The sequence below is a fragment of the Platichthys flesus genome, chromosome 6 (genome assembly GCF_949316205.1).
Source record: "Platichthys flesus chromosome 6, fPlaFle2.1, whole genome shotgun sequence".
In the NCBI taxonomy this organism is placed as follows: Eukaryota; Metazoa; Chordata; class Actinopteri; order Pleuronectiformes; family Pleuronectidae; genus Platichthys; species Platichthys flesus.
This window is the reverse complement of record NC_084950.1, coordinates 21,544,758-21,572,710: the sequence shown is the minus strand read 5'-3', so window position 1 is coordinate 21,572,710 and position 27,953 is coordinate 21,544,758. Positions and strand designations below refer to the sequence as shown.

The 27,953-nt window shown below is 41.0% G+C and overlaps 1 protein-coding gene and 1 long non-coding RNA gene across 2 annotated transcripts; one reads left to right on the top strand and one right to left on the bottom strand.

The window, feature by feature from the left end:
* Positions 1–18: 18 nt before the first annotated feature.
* syt12 (synaptotagmin XII) lies at positions 19–26,002 on the bottom strand. The gene is made up of 8 exons (XM_062390495.1): positions 25,578–26,002; positions 14,470–14,530; positions 13,560–13,753; positions 10,536–10,940; positions 5,257–5,472; positions 4,328–4,448; positions 3,790–3,923; positions 19–1,971 (listed from the first exon to the last, which is right to left on the bottom strand). Exons 2-8 carry the CDS (start codon positions 14,513–14,515, stop codon positions 1,798–1,800), a joined length of 1,290 nt encoding a protein of 429 aa, XP_062246479.1. The 5' UTR covers positions 14,516–14,530; positions 25,578–26,002; the 3' UTR covers positions 19–1,797.
* Positions 3,806–6,056, top strand: LOC133955586 (uncharacterized). Its single transcript, XR_009920892.1, has 2 exons — positions 3,806–3,945; positions 5,275–6,056. It is a non-coding gene; the product is annotated as an uncharacterized LOC133955586 (long non-coding RNA).
* Positions 26,003–27,953: the final 1,951 nt, after the last annotated feature.

Below are 27,953 nucleotides of genomic sequence, written 5' to 3'. Positions count from 1 at the left end.
TGGCCAGTGTTACGGCTGAACTGCTTTTATTTCAAACAGCATTCACACAATACACTGAATTCTTGAGGCACATTCACATCAAGTGCTAAATAATTTCATGCATGGTCTGATGTAGGCTACAGCTCTGTTGGGTTGAATGCAAATGCAGATTGTAAAATGAAAATATTGCTTTATTATTTGGCACAATAGGAAATATTGTCTGTTCTATGACCACAGGTTTGTTGTTTTGGAAAAGTGAGGAACGTGGTCGGAGCTCAACCAAAAAATGTGAAGTGGGTTCTGCTGGAAGAAAAAATTCAAAACAATTCATAAGGCTGACAACGCTTTTAGAGTTAGCAGATATTCCATATGATAATTCACATTCAGAGAGTTACAACAAAACAGCACTATTGCACAATGTTTTAGAGAATGTCTCAAACAGATCAAAATCCACCTTTATGTTCTGACTTTCACAAGACTTGTCACATTATTTTAATTTTAACCCCCAAAAAACTTTTAATCCTCATTACCATTCTAACTGAGAGCTGCACAGTGGCTCCAGTTCCGGACTCACCTAGGAATCCCCCATGGTTGCAGGTGGTTTTACGACAAAAGCTATCAAGGTCTTACCTCTGACATTAAATAAATTAAAACCTGTTTAAAGGGGTTAGTATACTTTACATCACAAGTTAAATTCCCAGAGGTGTTTTAATCATAATACATTATTGATCAGCAACAATACTGGTGTTAATTACAGTGTTGTTTAAATTAAGTTCATTGATGTGTGATTGTATGAAAAAACATGATTTGCCCCCAAAATTTAGGGGCAATGATGAAGACTGTTGTACTATTTACACTGTTAAATATGCTTCTGCAACCAGTATTGCCATTAGTGTGGTTAAAAATAGAACAAATGTGAAGTGAAATTTATATGTTGAGTACATCTGATTTGGCCACCCTGTAACAACTGCTACAAATTACAATAATTTCACCTGGATAAGAATACCTGGATTTAGATTTTTTTTGTTTTCATTTTCTTAAAAGCACAATAAATACTGAACATACCAAAAACCTCTACTGTTTGTGGGTCTCACTGTTGACACAAACACAAACCACATCCAATAGAGCGGACTCGATCGAGCAGGCCCCAATCGATGACTTGGTTCGAAAAAGATAAATGAGAGTTTTCCTGAAAGAGAAGCAATCCCCCCCCTCCCGTCCGGCCGTTCATTCTCTAGACAACTATAATAGGCTACAACCAGAGTAGGCACCATGCAGAGAGGAGGGTGGAGGGGGTAGGGCGTATGGCATGGTCACCTTTTACTGAATTAGAACTCCACACTGACGTTTCTGATGGAGATATTTAAGAATGAATGGGGGAGTCAGGCCAGTTCTCAAACCAAAGGGGGGACTTGCTAATGTAGGGATCGCAGGATTAGTTTGGGTTGACTTCTCCATGCCAAACACCACCCTCTGCCATAGTGCATCTGATCCAGGATGAAGCCAAATAATAAAGACAGGATTCAATGTATAATTGATCCCTGTGCATCCAGAAACACCCAGTTCAGGGTCAAACACTTGCTTTTCAGACCCCCCCCCCCCTTTATATGAATGTAAGGTGTTTACTCCAACTTCTTACATATCAGAAAAAAACCACCAGAGAGACATAAGCCACAAAGAGTATTCTCCTGTGGGCCACAGAATATACTCTCTTCTCCCGAAACAGATTAGAGTATGGCACCGCATGAAGGGGGGAGACTCTGAAGAAGCAAGTGTTTTAACTTGAAACAGGTCTGGTGTGTAGAAGGGCAGACAGGACTAGATCCTGCGCAGGGGGTGCCACATGGACACGGGTTTCCTCAGAGTGGCCAGCATCTGGTTCCAGTGGGTGATCCCCATCCCGCTGGCCTCGGGACCTATGATCACGTGACCCAGGTTCTCCCCCCGACCGTCGTCTGTGGCCTCGGCCACCGTCACCCTCAGCGACAGCTCCTGCAAACAGCATAACATGGTTACACAGCCTGCTTAGTAAGCATGACTCAGCATCTATTTTACAGCAGGGTATCAGTTTAATGGACATGAGCAATAACAGCATTTTCTGCTTTTACTGCTTTGTCATTTTAACCTCATCACCTTAATATTCACAATTTAATTTTATTACTGTTTTGCTCATTTAAAAAAAAGTGTGCTTTAAAAAATCAAGTCTTTAAGGGGCACATGTTATGCTGCAGAAATAATTGAATGAGTTTGTCATTGTTATTTTTTATAATATTCTAGGGATGGTTTTGTCAGTCTTGAAGTCAGTCAGTTCCTGGATTGCTGTGACATTTGGTAAACACACATTCATTTACCCTGTGGAGGCAGTGGTGGGGCCAGGGGGGCATTGACCCCAAATTAAATTTGATTGGCCCCCAAGTTCCCCTGGACATATCATTATTTAGAAACTTAGAAAATTCCACCACTGGTCATTTGTCATAATTTCTTTGATCCCTTATCCCCTTTAGTAGTTTGCATTATGACCAAAAACCTGTAAAACAGTCCAGTGGACTTCATGCTAACTCAATATGCTGAACATGGTGAACATTATACCTCCATCAGCAGGTAAACACTGTGTGACACTGACATTTAGCTGAAAACTTTAACCAGGAAATCTTTCGAGAGGCCACAGGAGACCAGTACACATAAACACACAATAAATTTACAATATTTAGGTTTAGTCCAATAAAAATAAGACCCGAACAGAGAGGTGTGAGTATTTATAATTATATATATTGTAAAATCCTTCTATGCATTAAAGTTGTTATAATTGTCAGCAGCAAGTTGTAAGGCTCATGTTACACAGCAGGAAACTATTTTATCCTAGCTGAGAGTGAAGCTGCTGGGATGACACTGTCAGTGTCATATCTGTTTACTGTTTATTTAATTTTTTTTGCTTTAGTAGTGTAACTACTGTAGCTAGAGATACTGCTGCTAATGCTGCTTTGTGAAAGCCCCTGCAAGGAGTTTTTAACGGGTTATGAATATTTATGACCTACAACTGCAAATTAGACAATCAGGAAGAAAATTGCCTTGTTCCTATAAACTATTCTCAATATCTGTGATCAGGTCGGATTACCCTGCGACGTCAGAGCTACTATTTACTGAATTCAGGCTGGAAATGCCCATGTTCAGGCTCTCGAGTCTGTTCCTTGCCAGTTCTCTTACAAACAAGTTGCATGAGATCAGAATGAGAATTAGGATACATTACCTCATCACTATGCATCCTGCAAACAGTTGTGTAATGGTGTGGTTTGATATTCCAGCCAACTTTAGGCCCTTATACTGAATAAATTAGTGTCAGGTGGGATGTTTCATTCACCCACTATAAGATGATGGATGGGTTTCTAGTACCTGTGTTTAAAAATGATTATGTTGAATCAGTTCTATTATTGTTAGAAGATTGTCTTTTCCGACGAGTTAGTTCATATTTTCTGTATCTTCATTTTTCTGTGAATATGTTGAGTATTTTGTTTTGTATGTGAGGGACTTTCTTATTGTCGAGCCAATTGTGTGTGCCTTCCCAAATGTGTTTTGGCCAGATAAGGTTACAACTGGGAGTGGTTTCTTTCCCATACTGCAGCCAAGTATTGGAAAAACAAGCTAAGCGGAAACACTACTGCTTTTGTCCACAGAGGCGCCAAATCGACCAAAATGAAAAGTTCCTTGTAGGAGCTTTAAGGGATAGGGTTAAATTTCCTGTTTGGATATAAAAGTTATATATTGTTTATATATATATCTTATTGTTTCCTCATCAAGAGTCTGAGGTATCACCTGCAGTACGAGGGACGGCACAGAGAAGATCATGGCTTCGTTGAAGATGGGGTTTGTGTCGTCCCTTTTGGTGGACGTCTTCTTCTTGCTGATCTTCCTGCCGTCTTGCAGGAGATAAACTTTGACGAACGGGTCTGACAATGAGAATGACTGAAGGTAAGATAACATCCGCGTGTCAGGCCTCTAAAACCCAACATGCACACATACACGTTAATAGACAACACCCCCTCACATAGTTCTTAGTGCAACAGACTATGATAGGATCAATTAGAAGCACAGTCCTGTACATGCTGTTAGCTCAGTGGATGATAACGAGAGGAATATTCTCCTCTTAATAACAGTCATTAACAGTCTGTTATTACTGATTCAATACGTGTTTTGTTCAGTGGTGAGCTGAGTCACTTTGAAACAACAGATTTGAAGGCAGAGAGACAGACAGACGTGTACAGTGCATAGGTCAAAGACTGAGGAAGATAAGATAAACAAACACAGTACAGACACACACATACACTACATCCAACAGATGAAGGTCCCTGACCTGCCGTGTTCTTGCTGTTGGTCCACATTAGGCTCTTGCACTTGGCCACAACCACAGTGAGGCGCTCTGCTGTGGGCAAATAGCTGAGAGACAAGAGGATCTCGCCAACTGCATCTACAGCCTTTGGAGTCAAAGCAGAACATGGAAACACATGTCATATAACACAGGATGAGAGACATGTGTTAGCAGGGATCTGACCAATCAGAGTTCAGTGCTTTTTGGTGGAATACTGCCAACATTTCTTCAGATGAAATATTTAAACTAAACATAATTTAAAATGTAACATGAGGCCGACATATGTAATATTTAAAACCTTTTAAACATGTTTGATTCCATTTTACTGTGAATTAGTTCATGTAAATCAACAAAGTAACAGCCTTTTAAATATGCTCCATCCATTTAGTTGATTAGAATTAAACATGGTAAAAGCCAATAATTATTCCAGAGGCAAACTCTATTCCCTGTACTGGTAAATATTCTTGATATTTCAATTTTAGGTTAAGTTAATTTGTTAAACTTGTTAAACTTACATATATATATTTTAAATAACTCACTATTGTTACCATGGTAACATCCAATCTTATATACCTGCCGCACTGAATCTGAGTCCAGCCAAACAGAATCATGTTTTCGATGCCGATAGCATGAAATAATGTTTCATTGAAATAATCTTTACAATATAAATGACGTCTTCACCAATCACATCAGTTCTGCATTATATTGTGGAGGTAAGTCTTGTCGCAATTTATTCTATCTGACATGTAGTGTGGCTTAATGTCCAGCAGGGGATCTCAGACACCACTTTGCACTCCAACATATTGCAATGTAGAACTCATCATATGGAAACTGTGCTTTAAAACCCATACTTCTGTCTTTCCTTGGGTCATGTCAACTTGCACATTATGACACATGTCAGTATTGAAATTCACCTTATTGACATCTTGAAGGTAGAGCCACGCGTTGAAAGGTCTGATGGTCAGGTCCAGGTCTGACAGCTTGAGATCTGCCACTCCTGCGCTGGTGTTCCTCTCTTCAGCGTCGATGCCAAACGCGGAGAATAGCAGGCTGTACTCCTCCAAATTGGACGATTCCATGGGGATGGAGAAGCGCTCTACAAAAATCACGGTGAATGCATTGGTCTGGACCTGTGGGAGGCAAAGGGTTGAAGGTGACATGTTGGATTTTAATTCATAACAATGACTGGACCGGGCCCTAATAGGTAGCAAACACATTAAGTAAACCCAGAGGAACCAAATCCACAAGCACAAAATGTTGTGTTGCTTTCGAGATGAATCAAACAAGTATCGTAAATTCAGCTACTGGAACTTTCCAACATGGTCAAATACCATGACGGCATGCTACCATTTTTGAGTTACTTGATTCTGATGTTTTCAGGCTTTGTAAATGTTATTTCATGTGTTAGGGTTATATCTCCCCCTCCTTGGAATGATCTTTGACCTATGAGATAGTATCTGGCCTGCTAAGGAAGGGGAAAAATTCGGCGGGTGACTTCAACCTAAGTTACTGAGAAACATGTCCAAATCTAGGCATAGACCCTATGTGCTACATCATTTTATCTATAGTTCTGTTTGCAACACCTCCTCTTTAAATAGTCTTGCCTTGCAGAGGCGAAGCGGATTTTCACCATTTGGCTGTGTGATGTCTCCGAGTCTCTAGAGCTCATCCTGACCTGTGAAACTTCTGTGTAATAAATTCTGTTATGCTGCAAGTTCTGGGTCCGCGTCTCCTCTCTTCAAACACTGACTTCGACAAGACACTGCTGCTTTTAAAGATACAATACAAGTTTCTAAGAGAAGATGTGGTGTAGGCTGTAACATATGTTCCTCTCCTCATCCTATCCCCGACTCACTCAGAGCCACAGAAGGACAATACACTTTCTATTTATGACAGGATAACTCACTCAACTGTGGAGAAACCTCTGGTTCAAGCAGGCTGAATGAATCCATCACCAAGGTCTCACATACAGACGACCCCAAACAAAGCAGGTCTGCAGGTAGTTTTTTTTACATTTGTTGAAGGATCAATTTACCAAAACAACAACAAAGTATTCTATATCAACTAACTCCATGTGGCTCGAGGTGTTAAAATATCAGTTTCTCAGAAACCTTTTTCTAATTCCAAATAGTGAACTTTCTTATTTTTTGGTCGGTCATTGTCAGGTATCTCAGAGGAAATCCATAGAATGTTCCAACAAATATTAAAGTTACATCAATTCAATAGCACATATAGTTCATATCGGCTCAGGGTTCATTCTGTGCACATCTCACCATAATGCATTTAGCTACTGTTTGCACTTTCAGGCTTAATGCCAAACTGTCTTCGGAGCTTCTTCTGTGAAATGACAGCAAAGCGTTGACCGGGAATCATTGACCAAATGGCTTGAAACTAAAACAGGTAAGACTTATTTAAAATGTATATTCTTTATATTTGCATGTGGGATTTCCATAAATATTCCTTCACCCTCCTGCTATATGCTAAGTTGTGAGTCATAAGTAACGTCTTGTGTGTTTTTTTTTCAGCAGCCCACATCAAAACCAAACATAATCACGTCACAAGTCACTTGTTGCTTTTTTTACAATGAAAAAAAACAGTCTGACGTCAGTTTGACCAGCAGAGCACACCATGACTCCCACAGATACCAGTGAGAGACACAGTTATTCAGCCACAGGTATCAACACCACCTTAGTGTCTGATGCTGAGTTCAACCGTCAGATGCTGAAGCCCACGTGGAAACAGGGGGTTTTCAAAGCGGAGGGAAGTTACCAGGCAACTAGTACATGCGTAGAGGGGATGGGTTTAATAATAGCATTTTTTTTTATTCTTGAAGTGTGAAATACGAGGAGGAATCTCTCTGATAATTTACACAAGAGCAAAAGCTGCTGCGATGTAAAGTCACCAGAAGATGTTATGAATAGGGAAAATAATATCTGCCTGAACCAAAGGAGAGTTGTGAATTCAGAGTAAAGCATCCACAAATCAGCCTGTGTGAGGCCGACCTTGGTCTACACCTCACATAAAACATTGGAATATCATCATAATCATACATCCAACACCTACAGCATCCAGTATAGGGCCCTGCTGCTGCTGCTGTGCAAAGAAAGTATGTACATTAGGATATAAAGCATCCAAAGAGGTATCTTTCTCTCCTTCCATAATATGAGACTGTCTGTCTTCATTATTCTCCTTTGGGATAACAATGGGGATGTGTGTTGGGAAAATGAAGCAATGAAAATAGAGAGAAAGAGAGAGAGAAAGAGAAGATGGCATGTGTGTGAAGATGGGAGCGTGATTTCAACAGGAGACACCGACAGAGAGAAAGAAGCAGTGACAGCAAATAAATGAGAAGGAAGAAAAGCGGATGAGGGTGAAAATGAGAAAGGAAGGTGAGTGAAAAGAAAAAAACAAGGCGCTGGGGATGAAAGTGAGCGAGAGAGAGAGCGTAAGAAAACAAAGGCAGAGAGAGGGAAAGAAAAAAAAACTGGCTGGACCAGCAGGGCGAGTGGAGCTGATGTAAGCATTTCCTTTTGTCGTCAATGTTAAAGAGAGAGCCAGTGAGTCTGATGCATGAGAGGCTGCTTCCCTTTCTTATTACACCCAGTGTAAACATCAACATGCTCAGGTGATCGGAGCCCCGATGAGTGTGTGTGTGTGTGTCCCTGTCAGCCTGCACAAACTGTACAAAGCGACAGGCACACACACGAGGAGCCGTCGACTCACAGCACAGCCAGACAGGAATCAGAGAAAGCTCTGGCAGCGTGGAGCCGAGAGCAGAAGGCAAGTGGCGGGTGGAGCAGATGGAGGAGTGACACTCTGTTCTTTTTCCTCAAAGTCACTCCACCATACAGAAAAGCACTTGAGGAGATGGTTGAGTAGAAAATGTAACAATTAAGATAATATCTTTCATATATTTTAAAACTTTAAAACATATGCATGATAAAAAAATAGAAACATGAACATAATGAATGTAAATTTAATTTAAATAATTTTTTTATTGTGAAAGTTATGAGATCTAGTTTTAAAGTTTTGACTTAATCGTAAATCATTACGTAATAATTAGCATATATATATGAGAATATGGATAAATACAAATTAATATATTAGCTAAAAAAATATGCTCTTTAATATATAATTAAAATATTATTCTTAACTTGTTTGTTTAAAAAATATAGATTCAAACAAAGACTATGCAATATGAACTGAGTATTTTTGATTATGTTCATCTTTTATCTTATTTTATCTGTTTTCTGGTAAAAACACAAGTTGCAAACATTCATAAATCCTAAATTTCAAAATATACTGATATCAGAAAATAAGATCCCAGAAACATCAATGCACTTCATCACAGTATGTGGTTCATTGACTTGAAGAACTGTCAAGGAGCCTATTCATACATCCAGAGGTATTAACAGGATATTATGGAGGAAAAATAATTAACTGTCTCATCGGAATATATCGTCATATCAGCCAACACTATTATCTAATCTAAACTCATCTATGTTGTGACCTGCATCATTGGTAATTTTAAACTGTTAACAAAACACTGCCACTCATTATAACCTAAACTGCAGTTAAAACAGAATACATGTTCCATCTCAAACCACAGAGAGTTAATCACATGCACTCCTGATGAAGGTAAAATCTTCATCAAAATTGACCTTGCTTTGTACATTCAGCCCCCAGGGGGCCTCACTGCTCATCCACATGAAACAGGCTCTCGTGTCAGACAGGAGAGAATTGGGCCCCCGCGGGACGTATTGCCAAGAGCGAGAATGTTTCAGACACGACTGTCTTCAGTCCTTTTATCGAAGTTCAATCACTACTGCTTAACTGCATATAACCTGTCTGAGAAGCTGTTCCTGTCGTCTCCACCTTCTCTATAGAAAGTCTGCTAGTCTGGAAGTCTCTATTAAGGAAGTTTCACTGTATAATTGGATTGCCTTTATTTCACATTAACATAAATCCATCTATCTATAAAGATGCCCTCACGCTTAGAAAATTCGGAAATAATCAACTCAGTGATTTATGAGATGATCAATTTTGACAATAAGATAAACTGTTGGAGGTGTTTATCCAAATAACAGATTGTCAAAAGTGAGTGTTTTGTGAGTGAGTGAGTGGCTACTATCCCTTTTTTGGCTCCAGGTTTGACAAATGCCAGCCCGACACTTAAATATTTCAATTTCACTATATGCTCTTCTGTCTGCCACCCTAAAAGAAAGATAATGGGACAATAAAGGGCATTGTGTAACCAAAACAACTACAGTAACTGGCCCTGCTGCTAACCACTATCCCATGTGATCTGAACAGGTCCTATGATTCTTTATCTGTAATATTTTTGAAAATCACTTTATACTGTTTTTATCAAGTTGATATAACAGAAAGTGATCTGCTCCTTGCAACGGCAGCACCAACTTCAATACAACTCTTATCATCACTTTAATACAATCATCAAAATATGATACGTTGCAGCCCTAAGACACAAAACAGTGTCAGTCCAGCTGTGAGGAACTTCCCTTTAAAGATACCCTGTGGATATTTATGTTATTCAAACATAAGTTATTTTTACATTCAATGTTTCATCTCACAATACAAGTTGTGAATTCTTGAGGTCTAACAAATGAGCTGAATTGATTTTTCACATAAAACACAAAACTTATTATTTAAACACCAGCAGCATTCGTATTCTCATACCTCTCTAAATCCTGCTGGTGAATACTCCATGTGTGTTACCACCATCTGCACGTCACTCTTACAGTTTAAAACCATTGGAGGAAATCTGTGTTGCATCTGTGTTGTATCACCCACAGGCACGTGCATGTCACTGTCCACAAGCTTGAGACCAAGTAACACTGATCTATAGAGTGGCCAAACTCTCCATTGGGTACTTTACCTTATTAATTACCTATAATCCATAACTAACTTATAAACCATATTGCTTTATTATTAATGAATGGACAGTTATATCTACCAGGATACACAGGAAAATGTTTCTAACGTGTCATAATCAGATGAATCCATGTCGTTGAAAGTCATTTTTTGATTGTGACTATTTCTAATGTTAAATGCTAAATATCAAGTAGCTCCACATGCCTAAAAGAAACAATTGTATATCTTCCTTATTTTTTTCTGATAATTTTGAAGAAATCACGTATAAATCAAAAAGACAAAAAACAAAACAACTCCTCACCCGTGTGACTCCCACATGTATGTCCTCTGGCCCCAGGGTGACTCTGATGAAGCAGCCTGGGAAGTCTCCCTCCTCTTTCTCCAGCAGGTCCTTCCCCTGATGAAGGGTGATGTGGAGCATCCCCATCCCCTGGCCCGGCTGCCTGGGCGGTTCGAACTCCAGCGTCACCTCCAACTGGCCCACCGTGTAGTCGTGGCCGAAGTTGTTGGCAATGGAGGAGATGGAGCTGAGCGAGTCGGTGGAGATGGAGCGGTTGAGTTGGGCGATGCCGGTCGGGTCCAGCTCCCTGCTCATGAGCTCCAGGTGGCCCAGGTCCCTGAAGCAATCCGTGGTTTCGCCGAGGGCCAGGCTGGGTTTTCGGCTGGAGGTGGTGGAGGTCCTCCGGTGGTTGTTGGCCACCACTCTCTAGACCAAAAACGTGTTCAAGTTAGGGGGCTGTGGAAATCAAAAACTTCCTGATAACGTCTCTGCTTGTCTGCAACTGGATCATATTTCAGTGAGAAGTTAAGCTGCATGGTTGAATGGTTTTGTTTTTGTTGTTTGTTATTTTTGTAGTTCAGACCATTTCATAACAAGACCCTAGTGAGTTTTGTTCCTTAGCTCCAAAAACGATTTACCAAAAGACTGACATTTTACCGTGTGTTTAAAACGTAGTGCTGAGTAGACAAACAACTTAGATCTTCAAACTCCATTTGATTTATATGCTGGTTTTATTAGTAAGTTCAGTGAGTTCAATGTTGTCTGTTCTGCACTAGGAGCTCACCAAGGCCACTTCTTTATTAACCATAAACCTCCTATAACTCATTGATTTTGGTCTCTACTAACTCTTGTGGGCAAAATCGGACTCTTTAGCTCGTATATGCTGCACTATGTCCACCATCTTGTTGTGTCTTTTTGCTGAGTAGGTGTGGAGTATCTCAGGTGTTGGCCCAAACCAACACAATGATAGCAGCAAGTTAACAAAACAGAACAGTGTTGGTCAAAACATCTTGATCGCCCCCTGATGGCTGTTAATATACTGTTAAGTGTCATCCCTAAACATCTGTTTTATCATTTTCTACTTTCTGTGCTCATCTGAACTGTATTTTGATACCGTCAAAGCACCCTAATAATCCATTTTCCTAGTAAATATCCAGGTATATTGGTGGTTTTCATCTGAAAAAGTATAATCTATATCTAATCTATATATCTTACTGAGTTTAGGTTGAGTTCAGTCTGAACAACCCTTGACCTTACATGCTCCAGGTGAGTTGAGGTTTGCATGGTTTAAATCAGGTCAATCAGGCCTCACGTCTGTCAGTGCGTGTGTGTGCCTGTCAGTGCTCAGGCCCTAATAATAATTCTTACAATTTCAATAGGGCCTCACATCTGTCAGTGCCTGTCAGTGCTCAGGCCCTAATAAATCTCAATAATAAAGTAGATTCCTGTACAACACTCCGCTACATATACTGGAACACTTACTTCACATCATATGTGATATGTGTTAATATACACCATATTGATACTTATATTTATACCTCTACTATATATCATATCATATTATATCATACACTTTGTATATTCTTTGTATATATAAGTCTATATACACATATTTACACATGTGTACATGTTATTATTATTATTATATTTACTATTAATATTATATATACTGTTTCTGCCATTACTACTATATACTGCTATTATATTGGTATAATCACTATCATATATATATATATATTATTTTATATTATATACTATATATACTTTACTATTTTTATATACTGTCTAACAATAACATTACCAGCATATCATCAGTACGGTGGCCCTGAGAGCTCAACGAACAGCAACTTAAGAAAACACATGCAAGTTGACAAAACACAAGCAAAGTAAGAAAATATCAATTTCACAACACAACACAACACATTACAGAAACGCTCACCAAATAGACGAACGCGCAGCAAATAGATGAACGCGCCGCAAATAGAGGCGACAACACAACGGAAGTGTTACACACACACACACACACACGCCCGCTCCTGGTATTTCATGAGGGCCTGATACGATGATGATTTAAAAAATGAACGTGACGTTCAGTCACGTTCATCGTTACGTTCACGTTAATAATATGAAAACTGATTCGTTAAGTTCAGCGTTCGTCGCCTCTATTTGCTGCGCGTTCGTCTATTTGCAGCGAGTGTGTCTATTTGCAGCGCGTGTGTCTATTTGCTGCGCGTGTGTCTATTTGCAGCGCGTGTGACTATTTGCTGCGCGTTTCTGTAATGTGTTGTGTTGTGTTGTGAAATTGATGGAGATGTTTTCTTACTTTGCTTGTGTTTTGTCAACTTGCTTGTGTTTTGTCAACTTGCATGTGTTTTGTCAACTTGCATGTGTTTTCTTAAGTTGCTGTTCATTGAGCTCTCAGGGCCACCATCTTGCCACTGCACCTTATCTACCTATTTATCTTGTGTTTCTGTTTTTATTCTTTCTACCTCAATATTTTTTCTATTGTATTGTATTTTATTGTATCCAAATGTACTGGCTGCTATGACGACTTAATTTCCCTTCGAGGATGAATAACGTAATCTATCTATCTAATCGATTTATGCTATTGAGGGCCAAGACTCTCAAGGTGGTGCTGAAGTGAATTTGAACCTTCAGCCAAAGGAAGCTTTCAAAAACCAGCTGCTGCAGCTCAGAAAGAAGACCTTGGAGACATGTTTGTTCATCACAGCTCCAGGTGAAGAAACCCCCAACATCTACTTCACAAAACCTCTCAGCTCCCTTTCAGACATACACAGCATCTTTTGTGCACAACACTGACAACATACAGACCCAGTTGACTTGTGTACATACACTCATCATGGTGTATCATTTCATGGGGTTGGTCATTAGTCTTTCTAATATATTGCATATTCTCCTACTTTCTTTTCACATCTGTTTACCTTTCTTCGTCATGTTTTGTTGTTGTTGTTGTTGTCCTTGTCCATACAGCTATATGTGTATTTCTATGTAAGTTCATATCATAAAAGGTACAAGTACCCATACCTTTTGTCTGACTTCTGAGAAGGAGGTTCCATATTTCTCTTGCAGGTACCGATAGTCAAAGTTGGGGAAGGGCGACGGCTTGGGGAAGGTACCAGACTTCCACAGCTTCCAGAGGTTGAGCCCAGCCACACCCAGCAGCACGAGGAAGCCCACCAGGTAGATGCCCACCTCCCAGCCGGGCGGGTTACGCACCACTGGAACAGACAGAACGAGCTGTAATCTCTCCTCAGGCATTTCCCATTTCCTCAGCGGCATGCAGCTTAAAGCTAGGCGTCATAACCGTGTCTGTATTTATGGGCAGAGTTTGGTCACTGTGCATAGTAAAGATTGTTTAGAAAAGGCTTTTTATGTCAAGACCAGTAGGAGTCTTAACAAGCTCACAGTCACTGGACTCAGCCACTTGGGTCCAGACTCCTCGTTAAGCAGTGAGTTGTGGCTTTAGGTGGTCGTCCGGTTTAAACGTGTGATGTCAATCAGATAATGGTTTGGGAAGAAACCGGAGAGACAAATTGGAACGCTGCTCTGAATTCAACGTCGGAGTTTCTCACATTACATTGAAGAAGAGGCTCGTACTGAGCCGTCTTCCTCCAGATGAATTGCATCTGTGGGAGGACTCTGACAGCTTTATCTCCACTTTCAAACACCAGAGATAAGTCAATTATGGGGCAAGTCCAAATGTTTAGTAACACCGACGGCCTTCAGCAACAGATGAGGACAGAGGTGTTGTAAATCTTGCGTGTAATGGCGACACCAGCTGTCAAATAAACCCGAGAGCAGACACACACATACACAACCACACAACAGCGTGGGTAAAAAAACGTAACTGACAAGCATTCATCGACACAGGGATTCATGCAGAGATCAGGGCTGTGCTGGAAACTGTGTGTGACGTGCAGCGCTGTCCACTCACCGCTCTGATGGTAGCCTGATATATCGCCACTTTGAGCCGAGGACATGGTGCTGCGGCCAGCCTGCAAAAAAAAATCCAGATAATAATCTGTTCAAGTGGCTTTAATGTCAAAGGCTGTAACAGTGCAAAATCTGACAAGGGACACCATGGGAACAAATTGTAGACTTCAGTCAAAATGGCAATTTGTGTGATCATGCAGAATAAAGTTTGAGCACATTTTCCTCTAAAATATATTGTTAAATACAACTGAAGAAGCTGCAGGGCCAAAAGGTACCATGGGACACTAGCAGCTCCTGTAATCCATTGCAAGGTTCAAGATGAAATACATGAACGAGATACATGCACAATGACATGCAAGTAGAACAAGGAAGGTCAGGGCTCATGATACATTTGAACATTTCTACACAGGGGCCAACAGAGAGCAAACATTCAGATTTTAATTTCAACCAACGATTTATCAAGAACCACTATTTAAAGTAATAATCCAGTCTTAGCTGATGGTGGGAGGACACTGTGAGACGCAGCCTCCAGGGTTGAAGTCAGACTACGTTTGCTCAGACTTTCCTCTTGACACAAACCCTGATGCACTACAGCAGTGTTGATATGGTTTCACCATCACTTATTAGAGTAAACACCTGGTATTTGTTAAACCACAAAAAGTTGATGTCAGTAAGATTATAGAAGCTCATATAACAAAACAATATGTTGTGTTTCAGTCATTAACCAACAGTGGGGGAAATCTTGCAGGTTGAAGGTGTTGTGTTTTTTCTACAGACGGATTACATCTTCAGCAGAAGTTCTCACAATACCAGATGCATCAGGGAGACCAGACGGACAGAAGGTTAACAGGTAAACAGTCGTATTGCCATCACCAATTCTGACATATATCTAAACGTTGGCTCGTCCATTGTTGTGTCCCCTCTCGATGTCTCAAAAGAAGTCAGTGTTCTCTTGCTGAGACATAATGTACTTTTCTCCAGTTGTTATCTTTCTAGGATCCTAACTCAAATAAAAAAATGGGGACTCTGTATTATAACTCAAATCCTCCTGGGTTAGAGAGGCCAAAAACATATGATTATTTATACTGAGTGATGACGGTAACAACAAGTTATTAAATAGTTAAATTAATTAATTAGGTTTGACATTCCTTGACTACATCAAGGTTTCTGGCACATGGGTCACACAACTGTCTCACCAGAGTCCAGAGGTCTTTAGCTTTTTAAGTTTTTGAATAGATAAAATTAAAATGAATTGAAAAATGGAAATACAAATTGTATTTTGCATTTGAGGACACAGTAGACTAGAGTAGAGGCAGTGATTCAGTATGGACTCACTGTGAACTTGTGTACTTAATGCTCTAGGAAACCCTTTGGTTTGTTTAGTTCACAATAAGAAATCAATTCAGTTTTCGTTCCCATAACATAGCAGGTTTCTATTGCAGAGACAGAAGAGAACAACATTCCCCCTGCACCCCTCTCTCTGCCTCCACAAACTGAAAAACAAAAAAGACTCTTGCTTCCGTGTGACTCATTCCTCCCCTCCTCTGTCCCCCACTCAGAGGAATCTCCACACATCTCAGAAGCTCAGGGAAAAAGGGAGCATTATACTAATGATATAGAGAAAGGAGTGTGTGTGTGTGTGTGTGTGTGTGTGTGTGGGGGGGGGTGTTCACTCAATTCTGCTAAGCGTTTTGCAGACTACAGCCATGCAGGCCAATTAAAGTAGCTGACGCAGTGCAGGGCCCATTGACAGCTGCTGATGTGCCATTAGCAAAGCAAGGGGGAATCTGTGGCAGAGAGGGAAGCTCTGGGCACCACCCGACCCCCCCGCGTACGCGCACCCACCGCTTGCTCAGCACAGCTCGGATCGGCTCGGCCCTGCTCAAGGTAACATACGAGTGTACAGGAAGTCCGGAGGAAGCTTACAAGGGAGAGGGGAGGGACGATAGTAGAGAGAGGGTGAGTAAGACAATGTCTGACAGATTTAGAAAAAATAATTAGCGTCGGCGCTCTGGAGCATCAATGGGTTCAACGAGGAGGCGCGCACATTTTGTTTGGACACTTCAGCTTTGAATAGTCTGTTAATCTGAATGCGATGCCTGTGGATTTACAGAACTGGAAGTCATAAAGATGCAGTTATCTTCTCACCCAGTGGTTCCCAAGCTGTTATGTCTGACATAAACCCACAAGGCTGTAAGTTCAACGCTACAACTATATTTTGGTCTGGACGGGCAAACAAAGATGTTTGGAAACGATGATGTGAGCACTGATAAACGTAATACTTTTTCGCCATAGCTCCTTCTTGATTGTAGTCAAGCTGTTTCTGCAACTTACAACCACATGCTTCCTGTTTACACCGACGCACACATCATGTGAATGTGTATAGTCAGGGCGATATGTGTTTCCGGGCCTGTTGGTGTGGACAGGGATGAAAACTGGTTCGGAGCCAAACTCAAGTTCCACTTCATCCAATCCTACATTTTTCTTTAGAATTTACTTGTCCGTGTTAAGGCATTGTCTCTCATTATATATTTCTGCTTCTGAATTACATTTGATGCTATGCAATCTCAACATTCAGGCACTAGAGATTACAAATAAAGATCAGCCACTCACCAATTTTTCATCCACTTTCTATGTTGTGTCACACCGATGATGACTTTGTAACATCTGTTCAGGGATTACAGATGAACAGTTGCAATAATCCACAAATCCCAAAATAATATTGATGATTCCAAACAAATATGTGGATATGCATTTTTTTTTTCTTATTTGTTCAGAATTTAGTTATTTTTGTCCCGAGCTGTAAGTCTCTGTGTCTCAGTGTCTAAGTGCACTGAGAGCAATGCTAAACTGAGTTTTTATCTCATGACGACTCAGAATCTAAGGTAGAATGCAGAACCTTAAAATTATAAAGAAACCCAACAGGTCCCACAATGCACCTTGGCAACTGTGGAGAGAAAAAAATCCCTCATTAACTGGAAGTAAGATCTTGCAGAACCCGAAGTAGTCAATTATATTATTTATATATAACAACCACTTTTGCAACTGTTCTTAAAAGGATCAAGATATAAAAGAAAGGGTTCAGCCAGTTCAAGGGTTGGACGAACATTTCCACAGATCTGCACAGAGACGGTAAAATATGGGAAAGCAAAGATTTCAGAGGGTCACACATGAGCAAACACACAACTCCCAAATCTTTTTGAAATGTCAAAATAAAAAGCGGGTTTATGTAATATAAACAAATAAAAATAATTAATGCAAAAGACACTCGTTGGTATTGACTCCAGTGCAGACCAGACCTGCACTCTGCCCTCAACAGAGGAGGATACACAGGAATCTGCCTCTGCTGCTAATTATCCTCTCTTCTCCTCATCTTTCCTTCCACCATCCAGCACATCAAATCTCCGCACAAGTGTTGTGTGATAAGGGAGATGGTTTTTATAGAAGCACTTTGTGTAATAAACGGAGGAGGAGATGCCAGCTTCAGGGGAGGAATCAAAATCAACCTTTGTCAGCTTTTTTATTCTCTGTTGCAATTACTAAGCTGAAGAGGCAGCTGGTCTAAACCTTTTAACCAGGATGTCTTATTTCACGGCATCAACATATGTCGGTAATTTACATCACAACCAGTTTCTCCTTTAAATGTGACACTTTGTTTCAATTTACAGCTCATTAACATGCTGTTTCAAGGTAAACCACTGATGTGTCATCTTCGTGGCCACATCATGTCAGCCCTCCCACTGCTTTAGATTTATCTCACATTTATCTGCAGGGAGTCCTCACCAGGCCTGCAAGGACCATCTCCCTACACTGCATACTCAGCTAAAGGACATTTGAATCAGCGAGATAGGCATCAGATAATGTCTCGTCACATGTCAGCTCGCACAACAGGCTGTGATGAGCGTTAATAATTTAAAGTAACAGAGCTTAAGAAGTGCTGATTTAAAAAGAACAACAATAAGAATCTGGTGTTTTCTGCTCTTTACCTTCAGAAAGAAGTCAGAGAAAGTTGCTAGTAATTCCTCATGATCGTCACCATCACAGCACTGGGCAGCTCCTTCAGTGACAGACTGAGACACCCACAGTATCTATAGGAGTCGTAGGTGTTTCCTTCCTGATGCTGTAAAACTGAACCACGTAGAACACATGCAACTTATTTATCTGACTCACAGGCACAGTAGCAATACTCATTTTCTATCGGCGCAATTTCAAATATTTTACATATTCATATTACATGTTGGCTGCTGTATGGCAGATTTCTCCATTGTGGGATTTATAAAGGATTATATTGTGTTATGCTATGCTATGCTATGCTATGCTATGCTATGCTATGCTATGCTATGCTATGCTATTTCATGTTATGTTATGTGATGTGATGTTATGTTATGTTATGTTATGTTATGTTATGTTATGTTATGCTATGCTATGTTATGTTATGTTATGTTATGTTATGTTATGTTATGTTATATTACGCTATGTTGTGTTGTGTTATGCCTTCATATATTTTAAGCCACAATCACATACAAGAAAACTATTTCACATCCTTAGTACTGTAAATATGAATTAAGTCATTACCACGTTAATATGGGGATGACTTTAAGTTACCTGCTGACTTTCTTTTTAAAACTAGAATGTCACTCAGCCCATACCACATCCTTCAGCCAGCTTCACGGTAATCCCGTACTTCAGTAATTCAACATCGGTCGTAAGGGACAGGGGTGAAAACAATACCGCCATGGAGGTAAAAAATACTAATAGAAATAATTATTAGCTGAATTCTTCTAAGAATGAGAGTCTTGACGTGTGTGTGAAACCTCATCTGTTTCTGCAATTTGTCTGAGATCTGGTGCGGGGTCTCCCACGAACAAACCAACATGGCCAGGGAGGAAACAGTTGCTGCTGCATGGCAAGAATAAGGAGCGTCCAGCTGAACCCAGAGCAGCTGAGACACAAACGGACGAACCCAACACGTCTTCACGTTAAATAGTCACTACCATCGCTGCTGCTGCTGCTCCATGTTTGCTGAAAACAGAAAGCAGGAAAGAGAACAATAATCCCCCCTGTACTGGACCTGCATGTTGTAGCAGCTCTGATCAATAAGGAACACACACAGTGATTTATGTAACACACACAGACAGAGAGAGAGAGAGAGAGAGGGAGAGAGAGGGAGAGAGAGGGAGAGAGAGGGAGAGAGAGGGAGAGAGAGGGAGAGAAATATGAGGGTAGAAAAAAGACAAGGATGAGATAATAGAAATAAGTGATGGAGGAAAATAAAGAAAGGGATGAAGAAATAGAGCCCATCTGAGAGGAGGAGAAGTCGGTCAGCTGCTCTCCTCCGACTCTTTCTCTCTCTCTTTCTCTTCCTCAGCTGATCAATCAACTTTGCTTTTAAATCTCGCCCAATCCCTGCTAATCAAATCAACTGCCTCACTGCTGTGTTTCTGTGGAGCGGCTGAGGATCTGAATCTGTGTGCAGGCAGCAAAGCCTCATCTTCCTTTCTGCCTGTGTCCTACACCCCGACATCGCAGCCTGTTTCCACGTCAGCTCCACTTTGAGTCTCTGGGTTAGACAGCTCATTTGCTGGATGGGGAAGGAAAGGAAAAGAAGCAATGCACCAGCCGCCACCTTTTTTTTTTTTTTTAAATGTCAGCGGGGGGGCCAGCTCAGTCGAGAAGAATCTGCAGTGAGTCAACTCAATCACTCAGGGTTAAAAATAAAACCAAAGCTCAAACTTTCTTGCTGATGATACATCACCGCTACTGGCCAGGAGGAGGATCTAGGATTTTTCTAAAGCAGGGGCCATAAAGGGGCCACAATTTACACAGAGGGGCCATTTATATGTCCAACATCCTTACGCAGTTCCTGATTCAGGGAGATGAACATTTAAAGGGATAGTTCACCGAAAAATGAAAATGTATACCGATGGAGTGGTGGGAGAAGTGTTTGAGTCCCCAAAACACTTTAGGAGTTTCAGGGCTAAATCCAATACAATTGAAGTAACTGGTGACTTCTTCTTCAGACGTAACAAAACGCCAGAAAACATAACATGCCTCCACAAATGCCACCGCGTTCACGTTCGCTCTCACACACTGCATGGAAGCTCTCGCCCAAGGGTACGTGCAGGGTGGAGTGTGGTTGCATCACTACTTCCATTAGCGGAGATCAGGCTAAAAACCTTGTGTAAATGATGCTGTTTCGAGTCGAATTTGAATCCTAAATTCTTAACAAATGAAGTGTTCAAAGTCATATTTATTGTTATATTGTAAGTGAATGACAATTACTTTTTAAAGACTACGGGCAGGACAGGGGCACTTAAGGGACCCATCAGCTGTCCGTAGGGGTCAGTGCCCCCCTCTGGATCCGCCCCTGCTACTGGCTGATAAAAGTGCAGCAAAGGAACGGAAACAATGAAAATTTACAATGAACTCTGTGCAGTTTACGACTAATCATTTTATCTACCAGTCCACAGCCAGCAGCTCATTGAGGCCACAAATTGCTCATCTTAAAATCTTTGAGTGTGAGATTAAGTAGAACATTATTTCCCTCTAATTTGTATATTCAGTCTAGAGCTACTTAAACAACTGGAATTTGATTTGTATCCAGAAACCTGGAGCTTAAACATTCCTTTCCTTTATTCCCCAGATGGAGAGAGAAGCTCACAGTAAAGTTTGTGATGAGCTTATGAGAGAAAGTCCAAACAGGCTCATTTAGAGAGTGGATAAAACGGAGCAAACACAATTAAAGCAGACAAATAGAGGCGAATCGCTCGCTTGGTTGAATAACTGCCAGCTAATTTCCTAAAATAATGATTTTGCCTTTTGTCCAGATAAACAATGAAATGTTAGAATGTCAGAATAAGCTCCATCACACACACATGCATCACAGCACACCCACTGCATTCAGACTATAAGTAATTTCTTCACCTGAATAGACATATACCTCTGGTTTTTTGAGGATTCTGATATTAAAGCACGAGTCTGGAGCTAAACCTACAAATCTAAAAACCTTATTGTGATTGTTGTCCACCGCTCATCAGTTTAACTACAAGGCTACCTGATAGATTAACACCCTCACAATTAGGCCAATACAGGACATGGGGAGCTCTTAGTGCTGCAGGACCGTCCGTCAGACCTGACTGGTTGTTGTGGACAAAAGGTTCATTCACTTTCAGTAATGTGGAAGTGGGTGGGAGCCGGGATTGTGGGGAAGAGTGGCGACTTGAAGCCCCGCCACGGCTTTATTGATTAACTATTGAGTAACAGTAGTCAGATCCAGAGGTATTTAGACAGTAACACTGTCTTTTATGCTTTCAATCTGAATCCTTGTTTCTCTTGGGGTTAAAATTCCAGTTAAAATATCTAACCTGCTGGCTTCAGCTTTGATGTCCACTTAAGATCTGAGTGACCCCTAACACACAAAGCGAATGGAAATGTCCTGTTTTTCAGAGATTAACATCCAAGGGACACTTGGCCCCTTTTTAATGTTATATTTATGGAAGCTAGCTTACGTAGCCAACCCACATGTATATGCTCAATTTAGCCATGCAGGCGGGCTACTAAGTAAATGAAAACAGAGAACAGTGACCTTTACCAGCTATAAACATCAGGTAGTGTAGGAGGTGAGACAACCTCCACTATTGAAAACTTGTCTTTACTGCACTGACTCAATCATTGGCATTAAGACTATTTTGCAAACCCCTCAAACTTTAGGATTATTTGTGTGGATCATCGGCACAGACTCTACAATTGTCAGAAAGGGCAAAACGTGTCTGAAATCAGACACGTTTTGTCCTCTAACCTATTATCCTCTAGCGTGCAGCAGCCTTTTGAACTTCCGATGTGCATGCGTGTGCGTGTTAACCATCAAGTGGGGTCAAATTCGGCTTATCAACGTTTTAAGGCAATGTCAAACCCCCCCATATGAGCAGCCAGTCTTCATTGAGAAGGAGACTCTCATTCAACATCTCTTTGATACAAGATATTTTTGCTGTCCAAATACTGACAATGCTTTGCAAGCAAAGTAGCTCTATTCTTGAGAAGTACTATAACTATAAACATATAGAGACATTTTTAATCGAAGCCTGGAATTTTTTGAAAGCTCTGTGCAACAACCACTGTTGCGTTGGACGTCGCTTTCAACAATGGGCCACCAGGACAGAGGTAACAATGTCTATAGATTGGTCTACAAAATGTGTGATGGGTGAAGTGGTCCATGTTCCACTTGACGGTAGATCACTCAACAAAAGGTTGACCTGTGTCCTGTGATTTGGATCACGACATAGAGACACGTACGAACTCATGGAGTAATGCAGGAAGTGTTCAAATCAGAGTTGGGACAGATGGGATTTAATCATCTAACAACCTCTGCCCTCCAGCTGGAAAAGCGTTTTGGATGAAACTGTCTGTTGGTAACAAAAATCCGCACTCACAGGAATAAACTAGACGACTTCTAGCGAGCGACTCACAGAGAAGTCGTCTTCTTGTAGTTGTCAGTCAGTGCGAGTTCAGTTCGCGAGTGTGTTTTTTGGGGGCGTAGCTTTGTCGAGACGGCCGATAGGTGGGGTGTATTGATTGAATATTTTATGCATTGCCTGCTCAGCTTTTCCAGTATTACCAACCCTAGCTGTAAAACCTACTTGTAAAATCTGAGCAGGTTAAAGCATGACTCTGATGAGAGGATTGATGCCACTCTGGTGTTTGATTCGAAAATAAGTTGCACCCCTCTATTTCCCAAAATGTAGAACTATTATCTCAAATGAACCATCAGTAAGCCAACTTGTTTCATATGTTGTCAACACAGTTTAATACTTGATAATATCTTTGGGCATCTAAAGCCCATAAATATGACTCATCTATACCCAATGATTCTCTCTCCAGCCTGCAGCGTTTAGAGAACTTATCTGCTGCTACATTCGACAGCAAACCGCTCTGACCACACACATCCTGCAAAAAATCAACCAATTAGATTCTGTTCAGGAAAAATGAACTGTGACACAGTACAGTGTCGGCGGGCGCTCGATGTAAGGAAGGAAACGTTTTGAAAATGTCAGCAGGTGTTGGAGGAGATTCCTCACTGTTCATTTTTGTGCTCTCACTTTTCTTAATGTAATAGCACTTTTCTTTTGAAGTGTGTTCGTGTGTGTGTGTGTGTGTGTGTGTGTGTGTGTGTGTGTGTGTGTGTCAGTGGAAGTCCATGACAGAGTGAGAAAGAGAGTAGGTGTTAAACGAATGGCTGAGATGATTGTAAGTGCTAGAGGAGGAATTGAATTCTGAGCAGGCCATATTTCAGCTTGGCTAAGAGGCGAGAATCCCAGTAAAACACACACACACACACACACACACACACACACACAAACACACACACACTGCACCCACACACATGCAAGTCTCTTTATAGTTGTGAGGACACTCATTGACATAGTGCATTCCCTAGCCCTTTACCCTTACCTCATCCATCACAACTAAATATCTAACATTTACCCTAAACATAAACTAAACCCTAACCCTAAAACCAAGTCAAAAACAGCCCATTGAAATTGTGTAGTCCAGCTAGAATGTCCTCATAATGATGGTATTTAACCAAAATTAGCCCTATTAACTGTAGGTAGACATAGACACACACACACACACACACGCATCAGAGTGTGATATCATGTTAACAAGAACTGTTTTCCAGGGCCTGGAGTTTGAAATGCATTTCTTTTCAAGCGATCGTCATCACTCAGCTTCCGGATGTACTTCATGTTTTCAAACTGTTAAAAGCCTCTCTAAAGCAAATATGTGAATTCAAGAGGAGGACAAATCAATCAATATTTTCAAGGTATTCAAAGCACATCTTTTGATTTTAAGATGGGCCACAGCAAAGAGAGAAATCCCTATGTGTGGCCTGAAGACCTCAAGAGTCAAAGAAGTATTTGTGGGACAATCAGTCAACATGAGTAACAACAAACCAACAACCAGAACTAAAAGTACCTATCATCCATACAATGTCTGCAAAAACCATCAAGCAGCCACAAAGATTAATTTATTGCTGTTTGGGCAAACAAACACAAATGATAACAGAATCACTTTATAGGGTTAGCATGTGTAAAAAGCTATATTTAAAACCAAAGCAGCACCGTCCCTCTCTCAGATGGACACTATAGAACATTTGGTCTTGATGTTTTTTAACTTTTGACCCTTTGAAATGAATCAATAGTCACTCCCAGCCTTTTCTCACAGCTGTGAGCTGTTAAACCAGAAAGCTATGTTAACATTTAAAATAACAAGAATTCTGTAAATCATTCAAAGTTACAAACGAGCCACATACGTAGACTGTAAAAGAGCTAATTCAGTTTAATTTCATGGAAAACATTGAGTTTAAAATCTTGCAGATAAACCAGGTAGGATCAACAAAGTTTTCTAACTTCACTCTGCACCATAGACTGAACACAATTTCCAGCACACAAACACTAAAAGTGAGGGTTTATTAAAGAACTGTTTGAGGAGGACTCACTAATGACGAGGGATAATTCTGAAGTAGCTCCAGAGCTTAAACTGGGGTTGGGAGAACAGCCCAATCCATACAGACGGGTTTAGAACGGGCACTGGGTCATAAAGATTAGCTCCCTGACGCTCACATCAGACTTTCAGTTGGTGTAATTACACACCACAGCTCATCTAACCTGTACTAAGTTTTTTCCAGGCCACAGTGTAGAGCTGGGGTTCAGCAGAGTGGTGCTGAACGGACAGCTCCTGGTGCCATTTGTCATCCCTGCTTTAACCTCCTGTGTCCCAGTGAAGCATCGAATCGGCCCCACAGTCAATACCCTGCTCCTATAGCTCGGGTCCACTTGCACTGCGCATCGATATTTGGTTCGAGTTAGAACAATGCTGTGCCAGATTTAAAGAGCGACAAGAAGGATGCCTCCAGAGCTGCATTGACAAGCGCAGCTAATGCCTCACACGCTTTACATTCACCCCTGCAAAGAAAAAAGACGCATGCAAGTCCCCCCCCAAGTCTCGCCATGATGCATGTTGCTTGTTGGTGCACGGAGAGGAGCAGGAGCGCAGCGGCTCGTGCGGCAGGTGTTTGGATGTAGCCAAACGGCCTGAGTGAGCATTTCTTACCCGGAGTTTTCTTTTGGTGCAGTAGGGACGAAGGAGGAGGAGGAGGTGCAGGAGGAGGAGGACGAAGAGGAGGAGGAGGGTAGAGCAACTCCACCGCTCTCCCTTCTTCAGGCGCCTCTCTCCATCCAATGACACAGGGGCCGGTCCGGTCTGTGCGTCCCGGTAGAGGAGTGCAGGAGGAGGGGAGGAACACGGCGTTCACTCTGCTCCCGTGTTGCAGCGCATCCAGGAGCGTTCAGACGTGGTCCGGCAGTGGGGGGGTGGAGGAGCAGAGGGATGAAGAAGAAGAGGAGGTGGAGGAGGAGCAAGCTGATGTCCGTCTGTTTCTGCTGCTGCTCGCTGGAGTCTGGGAAACTGCTGCTGCCGCTGTGAGAGGCATCTCTGTGTGCAGGCTCAGCCGCGACCCAGCGACTGCAGACACCAAGTCCCACCCCTGCAGCGCAACTTCCACCGGCGGCCCCGCTCGATGATAACACGACCACCGCCCCCTTCTCCTCCGGCAGCTTGAGAGAGACCCTGCTGTCTGACCCACACACACCCTTACTCATTCAGTGAGTACTTGCCTAACCTGGACACTTACCCTAATCTTAACCCTAATTTAACCTAAACCATAGTTAATACTTTCCAAACCCTTATCTTTACCCTTATCTTAACTTAAATCTAACCCTCACCTCACATTAATCTAAACCTAATCCTAACCTAGCATTAACCAAAACCATTTTAGAATATAGGACACAATGGTGAATATCCTAGTAAGGTAGTGGCTTATCCAATACCCTAACCTCAATCTAAACTTAACCTTAACTTTACATTAACCTAAACTTAACTTTAAACTAAAACTGATCTTAACTTTACATTAACCTAAACTTAACTTTAAACTAAAACTGATCTTAACTTTACATTGACCTAAACTTAACTTTAAACTAAACCTGATCTTAACTTTACATTAACCTAAATCTAACTTTAATCTAAAGCTGATCTTAACTTTACATTAAACCGAAACCTAACTTTAATCTAAACCTGATCTTAACTTTACATTGACCTAAACTTAACTTTAAACTAAACTTGATCTTAACTTTACATTAACCTAAACCTAACTTTAATCTAAACCTGATCTTAACTTTACATTAACCTAAACCTAACTTTAATGTAAACCCAACCTTAACCATAGTTACTGCTTGCCTAATCCTAATTCTTAACCTAACTTTAAAGCAAAAGTTCCCCCAGAAATGAAAATTCACTCATTATCAACTCACCACTATGCTGATGGGTGAAGTGTTTGAGTCCACAAAACACTTCTGGAGTTTCAGGGGTAAACAGTAACTGGTGACTCCTTCTTCAAATTTAAAAAAACAAACAAACAAGGCAACAGACAAAGCTCCGACATTTCAATTTGACTGGAAACGGCATTATATAAATGTTTTTTATCCTAACTTTCCACTGTTGTCTTAGTTATGCAACAGATGCAACAGTGAGGTAGGGGGAGGGGCAGGTGTATTTGAGGGACACACAAACTTTTGTATTTTCCCTCAGCATCCCTTCCTCGTTTGAATCTCCTGACCTCCAAACTGATTGAATTCTGTCCCAAGAATAAACGTCCTCCTCTTCTCTTCTCTTCTCTTCCTCCTCTGACGTGTTAAGCTGTTGGGGATGATTCAGTGTGAAATTACATAACTGTTAATACCGGGGGTGTGCAAGAGCCGGATGCTGTGATGACACCTCAGATAGCCCGAACACTCATCCTCATCCCTCCTCTCATCCAGGCCCTTTCCAACAAATCTGATTACAGCTACAGTTAAAGTAATCCTCACCTCGCTGCCTGGCAATGCACAGTCTCAACACATTACACCTAGATGGAAAATTGAAAAAGGTAAGTGCCACTTAAGGTATCCTATATTTACAGGCTTTATGAATTAAAGCAATAGCTTTTAGATGGTTAATAAATCATTTATTCACTCTGCATAGATCAGAACAGCCGGGAAGATAAACAGCATCAAAGGAGATTCTTCACAACTCAGCGAACCAAAGCTTCTTATTAATTGTTACCGACTTTTGAACCATTAAGATATGATTTATTATCCATTATTAAAGGCATCCGTTACACTTTACAGCTTCGAATAGAGCTGATTTGGAAATAGCGTTATCTTACTTGATTCACTTGTGAGATTCCTTTAATGACATTAAACTACTTAGCACTAAACACAAAAAAATTTCACAGCAAAACTTTGATCATCCAGTTCCTTCAGATATCAAAAAATCTGCGTAAACTGTCATATTTTGAATCATATTACTCTCCTGATGAACTTCTGTTCAACTCCATCTACACAGCACCTGAGGGGGCAGGGGGAGAGGGAAATAGTGGCGGCCATTTCAGAG